Source organism: Embiotoca jacksoni, unplaced genomic scaffold (genome assembly GCF_022577435.1).
Source record: "Embiotoca jacksoni isolate LCO1_2020_lvr unplaced genomic scaffold, fEmbJac1.0.p SCAF_43, whole genome shotgun sequence".
In the NCBI taxonomy this organism is placed as follows: domain Eukaryota; kingdom Metazoa; phylum Chordata; class Actinopteri; family Embiotocidae; genus Embiotoca; species Embiotoca jacksoni.
The window spans coordinates 1527345-1541800 of record NW_027185396.1 but is presented as its reverse complement, the minus strand read 5'-3'; the positions used below and the strand labels follow the sequence as shown (position 1 = coordinate 1541800).

At 40.4% G+C, this 14456-nt stretch overlaps 1 protein-coding gene across 4 annotated transcripts; it reads left to right on the top strand.

Moving 5' to 3' along the window:
* Positions 1–209: 209 nt before the first annotated feature.
* rbbp8l (retinoblastoma binding protein 8-like) lies at positions 210–13329 on the top strand. 4 transcript variants are annotated; one of them, XM_069169243.1, is made up of 14 exons: positions 210–312; positions 3800–3881; positions 3970–4012; positions 5891–5986; positions 6695–6807; positions 6974–7049; positions 7242–7426; positions 7513–7556; positions 8439–8524; positions 10533–11256; positions 11348–11447; positions 11845–11909; positions 12045–12189; positions 12601–13329. In XM_069169243.1, the coding sequence occupies exons 2-14, from the start codon at positions 3821–3823 to the stop codon at positions 12636–12638; spliced, it is 1776 nt and encodes a 591-aa protein (XP_069025344.1). In that variant the 5' UTR covers positions 210–312; positions 3800–3820; the 3' UTR covers positions 12639–13329. The 4 variants fall into 4 exon arrangements, with proteins under 4 accessions (XP_069025344.1, XP_069025346.1, XP_069025345.1 ...); XM_069169245.1 differs by having other exon boundaries at positions 7239–7426; positions 11351–11447; XM_069169244.1 differs by having other exon boundaries at positions 7239–7426; positions 11848–11909.
* Positions 13330–14456: the final 1127 nt, after the last annotated feature.

Here is a 14456-nt window from a genome sequence, read left to right as displayed (position 1 = left end):
GAACTTGCCCAGGCCTCTGTGTTTGTGTTCCTCAAGGGGACAACCGCTCCGACCGGTTCTCTAGGGTGGAGAGATGAGAGAAAGAGAGGGGAGGGGAGGGGAGGGGAGGAGGAGGAGGAGAAGGGTGTATGTGGGGCGTTCTCCTTCACCTCATTCTCCTCTCTGTCTCTTCTTTATCGCACTTTTTGCCTCCCTCTGTCTCTCTGTACCAATCCGTCCATCCGGGAGGTCCGCAGCGGGAGTCCGAAGAACGGTGGCCGGGGTGGGAAGCACGCTGACAGAGTCCCTGGCTGCTGCTGCTGTGTGTGTGTGGTGAGTTGTAAATGATTGAGCTCTGAGTTGGACCACGATAGTCTGGGCTGACAGGTGAGGAGGTGCAGCTATGTCCTGGCATGCAGGAAAGAAGCACAGCCTCATCAGATAGTAAATGCTCGGGTTCCAGGAATTTTAGGGTCAGTTATCACATTTACTTCACACAGTTTTGTTATAAAATGTACTCAGTTATCACAGAGGCCTTACATATAACACATGTAGTGTGTGTGTGTGTGTGTGTGTGTGTGTGTGTGTGTGTGTGTGTGTGTGTGTGTGTGTGTGTGAGTGACAGACTGAGGGTTTTATATCAAAATGTCTTTCATTATATGCACACTTCCTCCTGTGATTCTGAGTGACATTATTATTTAGACACGTCAGTTGTAAAAGCAAAGCAGCCGCCTCATCTGCTCCATTTTTTCAGAGCAGCATCAGCTGATATTGTGTGACTAAACAGAAAAACTTCCTCTCACACAGCTCTGGTCTGGTTTCGATCAAACACCAAAGGTCCCAGGCCGATGGGAGGTGTTTGAGAAGGGCTTAAAGCTGCAGCATGGAGATACGCTGCCAGTGTGTTATATCTAGCTCTCTCTATACTACTACAGATACTGTAGTAGTATAGAAGTGCAGGTGTGCTGCATCCAGGACGTAACGTGGTAATGCTTCTGTCAATATTGGGAGAACCGTGGTGCAGTTACTGATGAAGTTTAGAGGAAAGTGGAAATACAGGCTAACTATATTAATTTGTGTGTGTGTGTGTGTGTGTGTGTGTGTGTGTGTGTGTGTGTGTGTGTGTGTGTGTGTGTGTGTGTGTGTGTGTGTGTGTGTGTGTGTGTGTGTGTGTGAATAATGATGTAGCAATAGCCAAGCAGGCACATAAAGGCAGACAGGTCTTTTCTTGCTCTGTCGAGCTGATCTGAACAGCCATTTGCCTGACGTATCCTGACATGTTGAGAGACTCGAATCCAATCTGATCAAAATGCTAAATAGTCTTCAGTGCGTGTATTAGTGGGAGGAAGGAGCGTGTGTGTGTTATGTTGTGGTGAAATAAAGCTGCTGGCCCATTGTGGGGATCTGTTTCACTTGGGGACACAAAGTGAATCTCCTTTAATGTAAATGGGGACATTTTGGTATCAAGACTTGGTTTAAGGTGAAAGATTTAGCGTTGAGGTTCAGGATGTGGTGGTGGTGTGGGTGGGTGGAGGAGTGGGGGGGGGGGGGGGGGCTTTAGGTTAAAATATTGTCCAAAAGAACAAAAGCACATGTTGGACAGCAAGGTACTTCAAATGTTATCGCTGATTTTGCAGATTTTCAGGCAACACATATTCAAACTATTCGAAATCTCTGTCATATTATACACTACAGAAGAGAGCAATACAAATGAAATATAATATGAATTCAAGGGAACAAACAGACTGTGTATCAAGTCGAAGATTGAAGAAACAAATTGTGTAAAGTTCAGGTGATCATGGCCCCCCCAAGAGAAAAAAGCTGCATTCAAAAATATTTACGACACAATTTGTTTTATTAGCCTAGCTACTCATGATACAAGCATGTACTGTAAAAAGCTACAGGAAGCAGACAAAAAACAATTTTTCTTGATTAATGAAAATTTGAATAAAATCTAGAAATGCACTTTTTTCATTACGGTTATTAAACTTTTATTGGAGGTTTGAGTTCGGAGAAGTTTTTTTGCAGTGAACAAAAGCAATAGTTTATTTTTATAAGTCAAATGTAAGGATCGAAGTAAAAACAAAAATCGCATTTAAAAGAAATCTTATAATATAATAATAATAATAATAAACTTTATTTGTATAGCACCTTTCATACAAGAAATGCTTCACAGCAAGAGAATTACATGCAGAATTACAGTGTCCCACATAAAAACAGACACGGACCCAAAACCAGGGGAAAAAATCTTGAGATAAAACAGATAAAATGCATACATTTAATACAAGTAGATCAAAATATATAGTCAAAATATGAAATGAGCGATATACATTTCAAAGGCTGGTAGTTCAAGTGCATGGCAGGTGCAAAAGAGCTTCAGGAGTTGCTAGTTAAAGGCTGATGTGAAGAGATATGTTTTGAGCTTTCTTTTAAATGCATTAACTGAGCTAGCTAAGAATAAAAACACTGACACTTAGCAAAATGTCTGTTTCATGTGGATAATTTCTTTTTTTTAACTTTTGGTAAGGCCAGAAAACAAATGTTTAAATTGAGTCATGTTAAAACTGTGTCTGCAGAGGAAGGTCACACTCATCAGCACAATATACGCTGGTTGGTGTGATTCCTGGTCTCCCCAATGTCTACAGTAGAAGTGTGAAGTGCAAAGTCAGCATGACCCATTGCTTAAGTTTTATATTTAAATGGGAAGCAGTTGAATTAAACTGAAATTATTCCTTAATAAGAAAATGTATTTCAAATATGACATTACAAATTGGGTTTAATATACTCCCTCTAAAATGTGACCTCATTGAAACAATATGATATTAATATATGGACGATTGGAATGATAAAATATAAGGTGACTGTGTTTGAGAAAAGATCATTCAGGTTCTCATTCCTGTGTTTGTAACATCACAAAGAATCCTGGTGGTGTAGAAAAATTAGTAAACAGCACTTCAGTAAACACGGACACACATGGTGTCTCCATAATCAGGAACACATTATAAATTAATCATAGTTCGCTCTAGGGATGCCTAAACAAGACAAAAATCTCTATACAACATTATAATGTGTGTAATTTGTTAAAAAATGAGGCCAAACCAAAAAACAATCTGCTAATCTGTAGGTACCGTAGCTCACTTACTTTTTGACTGCCTTGAAAGACCTCCGTCTATATCACCTGAAGTGTGACTTTATTTTACTATTATCGATGTGTATTGTCAGTATGTTTAATTTGGGTCTTTTATTTTAGGTTCAATTCAAGAAATTAAAGTATTATTCAGTTAAAGAAAATGTAGATAATTGGATGGTGTTTGTGTTTTGATACTGAGTCCAAATGTAGTTGTTTGTTTTAAGGAGGCAGGTGATGTCAGATTTATTGTCTCTGCATCAAAGAATGTGCATCATATTTTAATATTTTGTGTTAAATTGAGGTGATTGAAAGAATAATTTGTTTCTCTTGTAATAACTGCTTTACAGTTTTAAATGTTCTGTATTTATATGAGACCTCATACGAGCGTGTTCAAACCGTCAAAGCTGTTTTTCATGTACTTGAAGCAAAGAGCAGACTCGAGTCCCACGCTGGCAGGACCCGTCCAACTAGTTTTAATCATCCTCGATATAACAACACACATTTTTCTCTCACTTGTAACTAACAGCAAGCTGAGCTCTGCAGTCCTCGGGCTATAACGTCTTCAACAACTGACGGATTTACAGTGGTTCCGCTCCATCTGTTGTTCCAAGTTTTATCATTGAGGGTGTGTAATGTCAAGTCGAGTCAAAAATAGGAAAATAAAAACATCTTCTCTCTTCTGTTGTACAGTCGGACTCAAGCTCAAAGGACATGGAGAGCTTCAGCGACCTGCTCCACAAGCTGCGGGAGGTCCACGAGCGAGAGGTGGATGGTGAGTGGAAGTGATGAAGGAGGAGAATTTGGAGGAAGGCTTTCTTTCAACACCAGTCCCCCTAATCAGTCGTGTTGTTGACTTCCAGGGTGGCAGGTGAAAGTACAGGAGCTGTCCAACAAGAAGGGCTGGTGAGTGGATCCTCCACCTCCCAGACGTCTCCAGACGATCACGTATTAGAATACGCTGACAAGATGTTCAAGTTTAGCGATGCTCGGGTTCAGCCGGAGCAGGCCTCCGGTTATTTGGGGACCAGACAGGCAGGTCCTGCACCTGGTCCTGTGTTCATTCATGTCATGTTGAGCTGGGAAGGAAGTTCATGTTGAAACAAGTCAATCAGTCAGGTTACTGAGTCACCACATCTGTGTTTAATTTCTCCTTAAAACGAAGCAAAAAACAAAGAGGTGGAATCATTTCAGAGTCACCATATACCTGTTAAGTCAAGTCTTTGAGTCACAAGAAATGATTTCTTTTCAGTCCGATTTTCCAGAATTGCAGCGGAGAAGTTCATGGATAGATTAGTTAACTTCAGTGTCGCTAATTATAAAGAAGTCATTGAATCTTTAATTTAAAGTTTGTGGAATTTAATATCCACCTCTGGTCTCGAAATAAAGGCAGAGAGACTTATTGTAGTCCAAATTCTCCCAAGTGTCTCCCATAGTTTCTTCATGTTCCCCTCACAGTTTTGGAACTGTTACTGACTGAATCTGAGGATGTTTTCAAAGTGGAAAATTCAAAACAGCCAAAGGTTTAAGGGGTTGAGATGGACAACCTTTGTCCACATGTATGAACTGTATAACGTCCTGGACTTTGTCATTGGTACATCCACTTTAAAAAAAAAAAAAAAAAAAAAAAACAGCAACACTACAAGCAGAAAATGTTTGTTGCCGCAGATCTTTTTTAAATTAAGAAAGTGTAATAACCCTGCAGAAAACGTTCAGCACAGTAATTCCCACCCTGAAGGTTCCTGAACATTTAGAAAGTACTGCCCCCTGTTACATCATCTCCCCAGGAACTTAATTTGGACCCTGGTTCCTGCAGTGGGAAACGGTGCCAGAAGTTCCTATTCTATTAACTAACTATTTACTACAATTTACTCAAGTACTGTTAAGTACAATCTGGAATTAATTAACCTTTTATGAACAATTTCTAAATTATGATAGATTGTTTCTGGGGGAAATTATCCAAATGCACATAAAGCAGTTCAAATCTGTTCTTCCTTCCACTACTTACAGTGAGCATTAATGTGCAGATTACATCCTGATCAATACTACTGATCCAACAATAGTGATGTAACCCTGTCAGGGGCCATTCTGCATCATGTATTTCATCAAATACTTGAACAACATTTAGTAAAACTTTAGTACTTTTACGCAAGTACATTTTTGAATGCAACATTGTGAGTGTCTTATTGAAACGTATATAAATAGTATAGAATTATACAACCCGGTATCACGGTAAAACGTGAAATAGACACGCCGGTCCACCACAGAAAAACGTGAAAAAGCCACGCTTTGCGCCGTCCAGGCATGAAAGTTACTCGTTTTCCCGTAGTGGACGGAAATGACTCGTACTGCGTGTGTAGAGCCATGTTATCTACAGGAAAATGAAACTTATAGCTAAAACACGTGTTTGGGGTAACTGAAGAAGCACATGGTTGGGGTTTAGGACAAACAACATGGTTTGGGGCTCCTGACTGCTAATGCTGCCAAAAAATGTCTTTTGTTGCCTCTGTTGCGGGACCATGGTCACGTGATTCCACGTCACATGACATTTGGGTGCGTGTAAGTTCCACGCTTTCAAAACGTGTAACTTTCCCGCCTACACAGCCCAAAGCGTGGCTATTTTTCATTTTTCCTACAGTGGACAGGCGTGTCTATTTCACACATTGCCGTGGCACTGGGTTGAATGATATCATTGTGTACCAGACAAGGCTAACAGTGTCAGCTGATATAGAAAAGAACCTTTTGTTGTGAATTCATCTGTGCCGCATTCTTTCATGGCAACAGTGACACGAAGCGAATGGAGGAACTGTTCAACAGAAACCAGCAGATGAAAGAGCAGCAGAGATTACTGACTGAGAACATCAAGACGCTAGAAAACAGGTACTGATGTCACCTTCTGCTTTTCCCTACATTAGAAATCAATACTTATCTTGTCAAAAGATGAATTACACCAAGTCTAATAACTACTATGTACTCAAAATGTTTACAGTGCTTCACAATGTCTCCAGAGAATCACTTAAAATAAAAGCCACTATAAGCTCCTGGTTATACCGGACCAGCAGAGACTCTCACATCAAGTGCATCAATCTGAGCAGCAGTGCAGATTAATGCTCGTCAGCTTTTCATTTTTAAGTGGAAACTTGATGCATCTCTTGTTTCAAAAGTGAGTCTTGCTTAATAGTTAAATGTGTAATTAACTGCACAGTATAGTGCATTTATGCAGTAGTTTGGAACATGAAAAGAATGAGCATTACAGTGCTTTTAACTCAGTGTACTTATTAGCTGGGTTTCTGATTCGGAATGGGCATTTCAAGCAAAAATAGTATTCAATATTTTGCAGAGAACTAATCGACTATTATTTGAAAGTTGAGCCCCTGGCCCACTGCTGCACGTACAAACACATACGAAGAGAGACTCACTCGTGCCGTAAATTCAGGTTCAACACATGCTGTACCACTTTGAAAACCCTCGGACAGGCTTGATGTCTTTCTGTCATCTTTGAGATAACGCTCCTTATTTTTATGACTATTCAAAAACCATGACCCACTCCTATTTCTGATGTTGTGTGTCTCTGCGGTGCTGCTGCAGGCTGAGGGCAGGACTGTGTGACAGATGTACAGTAACTCAGGAGGTGGCCAAGAGACGACAGCAGGAATTTGAAGCCTCGCAGATACAGAGCCTGCAGCACATCTCTATACTGGGTATTCTGTTTATGTCTCTGTGTTGTCATGACAACACACATCCACCACCTGACTCACATCCCCACTAAAACCTCTCCTCTTCATGTGTTCTTCTTTTCCTTTTCTACTATAAATACAATTCAAAGACAACTTTCTCGTTAATTGTGACTTGTGGTCTGTGTTGTAGCCGGAGAGATGAACAGCCTGAAAAAAGACAACAGGAGACTGAAAGATGAGATCAGGAGTTTAAGAGCAGCACATGAGTGAGTAAGATGTCTATTACATAGGATGAGTCTACTTTAAAGAGGCTTTAGACATTTTTTTTCAAATTTTAACCAGAATATTTGTTATTACTATTTGTTATAAAGTATTACTCACGTGTGTGTGTGTGTGTGTGTGTGTGTGTGTGTGTGTGTGTGTGTGTGTGTGTGTGTGTGTGTGTGTGTGTGTAGTAGTAGAGGTTACAGCGACCACTCCTCCAACTGCAACAGCACCACAGAGGTCAAGCTGAACAGCTCCCCTGACCGTTCTCCCTCCTGTGGCCCCGTGGCCCTCGTCACTATGGCAACCAGCGGGGTCAGCAACCAGCCTGTAGATGGTGATGTCGCAGTGAAAACAGAGGCAGACCAACGAGCTGGAGGTGATGATGAAGTATTATTGGATAGTCAATTGTCGTGCTCTCAGTTTTACATTTGTTCATTCCTTTTTTTGTCTTTCGTCAAACAGAATCTGAACGCAGACATGTGAGAGGGATGAACCGAAGCCATTTTGTAAGTTTCTAAATCACGTCACACTCATTTGCATGGACATTTAAATGTCGTTTTAACTTCTGTATTTTTTCTGGGACATTTGCATGTCAAATACTAGTCTAATATTTTACAAAATGTTAGATCATGCGCTCTCTTTCTAAGGTGTGACACAAGATGACGTGTACTTTAGGGAACACGAGTGGAACTGTCATCACTTTATATTATAGCAGACTTTATATTATTACAGTACTTTATTCGGTAAATGTGGGAACATTCGACTGTAATATTTTATTTTCTTGAGATAATAACAATAATAATCTTTATTTGTGTAGCACTTTAAATACAAGAAATGGAGCTTGCATTTACAGCAAGAAAATTACATGCAGTGTTTCACATATAAAGGAACATTTACAAACATAAAAAAGAAATCAAATGCATGAGAACAGATACAATGCATGAAATTAAACACATATAAAATATAAAATAAAGGCGTGGCAGGGAGGCAAAGCAAAAAAAAAGGTAACTTTCGTCTCGTGCACCAAGTGAGCAATTTTTCTACCTGAGCTGGCGCCATACTTGAGTCAAGTTTCCACTTTTCCTTAATACATCCATGATTCTTTCCTCCTTATTCCTTCAACTTTATGTCTTCACGTATTGGTACTTGTATTTGTACACTGTTGGAACAAAAACTACTGTACCGTGCAAATTTGGGTTAATTACACTGTATGCTGTGGGTTGTAAGCCAGAAGCGAGAAGATCAAGACCACACTCATATCTGTCCATTAAACAGCAGTCAGTGCACACAGTTAGCCTTGAATGTCACACCCTTCCTTTAACTATTGTGATACGATAGCTACAAGTCGGGTCATTTCTTTCTGCTTCCTGCCCTTCTTACTCTCACAGGAGTCGTACAAGCCTCTCGCGATGTCAACCCTGGTGCTACCATCCTGGAGGACAGACCACGGTGTAACCCGAGCAGGAGAGAGGAGGTGAGACGCAGAAATCAATGATTGTGTGCTCCAAAATGTAAACAATATCAGAAATAAACTTGAATATTTGTTTGGGAGCCAAAGAAGGACAATCAAAAGTCAGCACTCTACTTTGATGTCTGATAGACCTCAAACCAGAAGTCATAAAGTTTAATGTTGTGACATTCATTTTACAACAACTACATTGTTATATCACCTTAGGAGTATACTGTATCTAGAATTAAAGGGTTCATGAAGCAGAAAAACTTGTCTCCAGTGGGCTCAACCAGGGCTGTGTAAAACCTCGAGGAAACAGCTGCAGCGGATTCAAAAGGCTGCCGATGGAGTCCTCTGCTAGAAAACAGATTCTGTTGGTTTACACTGATGAGACGAACCATCACACTACTCAGAGATGCAGCCAATAACGCTGAGTCTCATAACAATGGCACATGTCAAGGTCTGTGATATGTTGGTGTAACGTTTCTCAAAGCGGGCTGTACTGCCCCCCAGGGGATGTCAAGGGAACATCAGGGGCACTGGAAGATATTTTTGAAAGAGGGCGTTGTTGAGGGGTGTTTGTTTGTTAATTTAATCCTTCATTTGAGTGCACTTTTTCTAAGTCCTATCATTAGACTTGCTTTTACCACCATCATCCGAAGCTTTTTTTCCACGAGGCTTTCTATGCTAAAGACAAGGATTTTTTTTGTGAATAGCTCGCACACAGCTTTTCATTGTACTCTATTGAACATCACATTCCTCTGTAAAAGAGCCTCAATTATTTTTAATGTGCGTCATATAGTTTTGCTCGTGGGGCAAAACTCATTGGAAAACTGCAAGCAGCAGTGCTTTATAGACAGAAAGACCTTGACTATTACCTCGTTTCCACCTGGCACCAACATCCATCCTGGCATGATCAGATCAGAAGTGGCCAGCAGCAAAAGGATGCATTGAGATCCGCATTCGGAGGTGGTCTGGGACGCATGTGGCCACATTCGTTTAGCAGTGGGAACGCAGTGCGTCATCAATCCGTCCTGAGCCACATTGGAAGATCGCCTACTCAGCTGACATCCTCTGAATAAGGAATGAAAATAAATGCAGCTCGTGTTCGTTCTGACGTGTTATCGTCACGTTACAGCAGGTTCGTTAGTTTGGGATTTTTTTATCCTCCATTCAATGTTTTCACGTGAAAATCCTCTTTTATTTTCTTCTTGTCAACCAAATCATTCTGACTGAATCGTTCTGACTTATTTACTTGTATATTTTTTTGGCATAGCCTACGTATTCATTTGCATTGAGAGAAGTGAGATCCGATCTCATGATGCAAGGTGGAAACAGCCTCTATCGGTCAGTGGTCTGTGTGGCTACCTTTCCTTACTCATTGTTGGATTGTTTTGCCAGCTCTCACTTTAGGCTTTAGGCACCTACTTTACTATCCAAACAAGTCGATTGCCAAAAAAGAAGAAGCCTCACAACCCCTCTTTTTATTAAAGAACAGTTATATGGGTTAAACAAGTCTGAACTTTTCCTGGCTTTTTCCACATTTTACCAACATCTGTGCATAAACATCTACGACAGCACAGCTTATTTCCACACACTGCCTTTCAGATGCTCCACTCAGGGCGACTTCGCTCATTAGCGTCCGACATCGTTGTATCAACCAAACAGGTCAAACAGGCAACGCAGTACGTGGAGCTGAATTGTTACAGCACCGTCTGCTGCACCATAAGGCAAAACTTCTCCAAATTGTGTGTGGTGCTTATTGACTAGAAATTGTACAACACACAACTAGAGTTGGAACACATGAATATTGGTACATTAAATGTCCTTTTCTTTTGCCTTGTGTTTTGATGCTTTTAATGGTTTTATGTGAAGCACTTTGAATTGCCTTGTTGTTTAAATGTGCTTTATAAATAAACTTGCCTTGCCTTACATTCAGATTAAAAGTGACAGCCCTGCTAAGTAATGCATTACAACCCAGCACTGTGTCCTACTGACCCTAATAGACCTGCATTTGTTCCTCATATCTCAGGGCAGAAGGACTTGACCAGCGGTCCTCCGTTCCTCATCAAGCTCTCCTTAAGAACTCTTCCTCCTCAATGACTGGAGAGGTGAAACCCAGACATGTGCTTCATGCTCCTGTCCCCTGCCGTCCTCAACCAATCAAGAGCAATCCTGTCTCTCTCCCGTGGCCCTTATCTGAATCGTCTGACTGGGTTACTGTGGCTGCTGCAGGCACCAACCCGGTGGTGCCAACTTCGTCCAAATTAAACCTGCCACACTTTCCCAGCATGGTCCAAACCAGCCAGCAGACCAGCCCCAGACAGCAGGTTTTCGGCTCTCCCTGGCAAAAGCCGAGCACTCCTCAGCCCCCCGACAGAGAGCCAACGGTGGTCTTCAGGTTGAAGAGTCTGACCGAGTATGCGGAGAGTCAAGCTAAGCCTGCAGAGAAACAGGAAAGCCCGCCATTAAAGGCGGAGAGGGTCTCTGGAGAAGTGCTTAAAGACACATACGATGGGCCTCTGGACCTATCAGATCGAGGGAAGTCCAAATCCATCCAAACGCCAAAAGATGATTCGTCTTTAGCCTCACAAGCTGGAGCGAGAGTACTGAAGAGCCCTGACATGGATGTGAACACGTCTCCATCTGCAAACACACCAGTATCATCGCCTTCACCTGTCGTCCTTTCCTCATCATCCTGTACAACCACAGTCAAACACCAAGAGAAAGAGCCGCCCAGTGATCGGAACCACCAGGTAATTTTTTTGGCCTTTTGGGAATGAAATTAAGAGAGGTGCAGGTAAAGAGAGAACAAACGGGATTCATGGTATGATGGTGTTGTCACAGCAGGATGTCAAAGAGCAGGAGAAAAAAGAGGAGGTGAATGGAAAGACTGATCAAAGCAACGGGAAGAAGGTGCCTGTCCTCACTATATCGTTACGACCAGGTAAAGAGAGTAGATTGATGTCTGTAGGGTTCCATCCACTTTTTTATGTGCAAAAACCATGAATCTCTGAATATCGCTAAACGTTCTGATGCACGGCTAAAATGGAAAATTTGGTGAATCAATAAAATCAAAATGCAACAGAGTGCAATCAAAAGAGACTTAGTAAATAGATGGTGACATACATAAAGCATGGGACTTCAAAGTCCACTGAATCTTCCACTCCACTGGACGAACTGAACCATTTGTCCCAAACAAACGAACATTTGCATGAAGTTGGTGCAGATTTCCTTGAAATTAATGTTCATGTTGTGTTGCACTGGAAAATTAGCATGTGAGTGTTGATATATTTACTATGCACAAGTGAAAAACATTTGTTTGTGTCATGTGTCTGTAACAGTAGTAGTGCTGGAGACTCTGAATTCTGCTCTACAAAAGCAAGAGTCCTTATCGTCGAATGGCAAGGTAATTCAAACAAAGCCAATTCAGTGGAGCTTCTGCTGAGATATTAGATCCTTCGACAAGGAAATATAGTTTATTTTCATTTGAACTCAACGTTGTTCTCTTTTGTGAGCATATGTGCTTTCTTTGCCTCTTCAGTCATCAGCACCAGCGGATGAGCCGGGAAGCAGCTCGGACGAGCCGGACGAGGAGGAGAGCGGGTCAGGACAAGAGGGCGCCAATGGCTGCAAGAGGAAGAGGCCATCTGTAGAGACAGAAACCGACAGGGACTCAGATACAGACAGTAAGAGTCATTTTAGTTGTAGTCCTTTGGTGTCTTTCTTCTGACCTTCATTTTGTTCTTTCCCTCTTCAAATTAAGTCATATTTCTAAAGCTTTACGGACTCCCATTCAAATTCATTTTGGGGGGCATGTCTGTTGGATTGACAGGCCTGTCATGTTTCTGCTATCAGCGGGCTGCATTAAAAACAGTTACTAATCTCAAGTGGAAATCACCACCTGGGCTCAGAAACACCTCAGAAACACATTTATTTAAAAATAAATTAAAAAAAAAAAAAAACACCTCCAAAAAACATTGTCTCTGAACATAGTTCATTGCAAACTAACCATCGTAGAAACATCCATTCTCATAGATAGTATTTCTCCCTCAACAAAAACAACCCTTTGGAAGAATTTCCTTTGTTTTTCCTCACAGACATCCATCGTGAGAGGAAGATCAAGATCACAGTGTGAACTGAGGAGAAGAGCCCAAGTTAAAGCGGATGATATCATATTGATTTGGTGATCTCACATGAAGCTGTTAACTGATTGGTTTTGACCACATGGGGGCAGCACAACAAACTGTAAATACAACGCTGACATATCATCCCCTTGTAAAGCTGACAGTGAGTATTTACCAACCCTGAAGCAAGGAGCAACTTTAGCATTAATCTGAGGAAAGTAAGTCCATTAGTCAGTCTCTTCTTGCCCTGTTTCGCACCAGTTTTTGTGGTAAATATGCATCTCTTTAGTTGTTGAATGCTCCAGTATGTTGGTGATAACTGTGACCATCTGTTCAATAGCAGGTTCACGGTTACAAAACTTGTAAAGTTGTGACGTCATGAGCCATTAAATCAGTACAGTGAGTTAAAGGATGCTAAAAAAGCTCAGGATGGAGTCGGGTGAGAATTATCTGTGGGTTTATTACTATGAGCTACTGCCTTCATAAAAGTAACCAAGTACTCCACAATTGATATTAAAAAAAATGTGATCAGAGCAGCTTTAATTTTTTTAATGAACTGACTTTAGGAAGTCAACACAAAGTCTGCAAATGATTTTCCTGATTAAATAATAATTCTCAAGGTGATTATACACAAATGAAGACATAATTATAAATATTATATCCCTTTTCTGCCAATAGATCCTCCTAAATCCTACAAAATAAACTTTGAATATATAAATATTGATTGTGGCTTTTCTTTTAACATGAGTACTTTTCTCTGTTACCAGCTCCAGCTTCCTGTTTTGAGTTTTTACAGGAAGTGAACATTAAAAATAGAAGTAGATACGACATATAAAATGGAATAAAAATCATGCAAATTGAAATCATGCAGCAATTAAGACAAGAGAATGCTGTTAGTGTAATATTTGTAGCTACAAGCTTCTCATACAGTTATTGTTAGAGGCATTTATGTTCTGCTCTGTTATATTTTAGTCATTTCGATGGTAATCTGTAGTTCAGGTGTGGTGGGTGTTGATGTGGGGGCACATTTTAAGAACATTCTCAACTTCTCCTTTCAAAATTAAGCAGCACTGTGTCATATAAACATTATATTCTACAAACAACAGACAATTTATTTCCAATGAGTTACTAAATATCAATAATAAAATTTGTATAATGGAGACAATTGTCATTAGATTAGATTCTCTCCATCTGATTAAATCATTTTCAAATTTTACTCAGCTCAAACCTCAAACTTTACTAAAGCTTAGTTGTGCATATTATTGTAAACACATGAGCTGTTGGATGGAGAAATGAGGCGCAGTCAGGCTCAGAAAGTCACACATTTAGCAACACATACCAGCCTATTTTTCACAAGGTACAACTCACACAGACACCCAGAAGATGACCAACTGATGAGGGGTGCAACAATTTCAACTTTTTTTTATCGAAAACTAAGAAATAATTGACTGATTTAACTGGATCTGTGTTGAGTTCTTCTTCAGCTTTTCATTGGTTGTTGCCAGAAAATTGATCTTACATTTTCAATTCGGTTCAATTTAATTTCCTTTATATACAGTGCATCTGGAAAGTATTCACAGCGATTGACTTTTTCCACATTTTATTATGGTACAGCCTTATTCCAAAATGGATTAATTCTACACACAATACCCCATAATGATAACGTGAAAAAAGTTTGTTTAAAATTTTTGCAAATCTATTAAAAATAAAGAATGAAAATATAACACGTACATAAGTATTCACAGCCTTTGCTCAATACTTTGTTGAAGCTCCTTTGGCAGAAATTACAGCCTCAAGTCTTTTTGAGTACGATGCTACAAGCTTGGCAC

Bases quoted from the DNA above. Each gene is read 5' to 3' on its own strand.
- rbbp8l (XM_069169242.1), top strand. From the start codon at position 3,821: ATGGAGAGCTTCAGCGACCTGCTCCACAAGCTGCGGGAGGTCCACGAG. The intron at 6,808-6,973 runs GTATTCTGTTTA...TCTGTGTTGTAG, and splicing joins GCAGCACATCTCTATACTGG to CCGGAGAGATGAACAGCCTG. The intron at 7,557-8,438 runs GTAAGTTTCTAA...TTACTCTCACAG, and splicing joins GGATGAACCGAAGCCATTTT to GAGTCGTACAAGCCTCTCGC.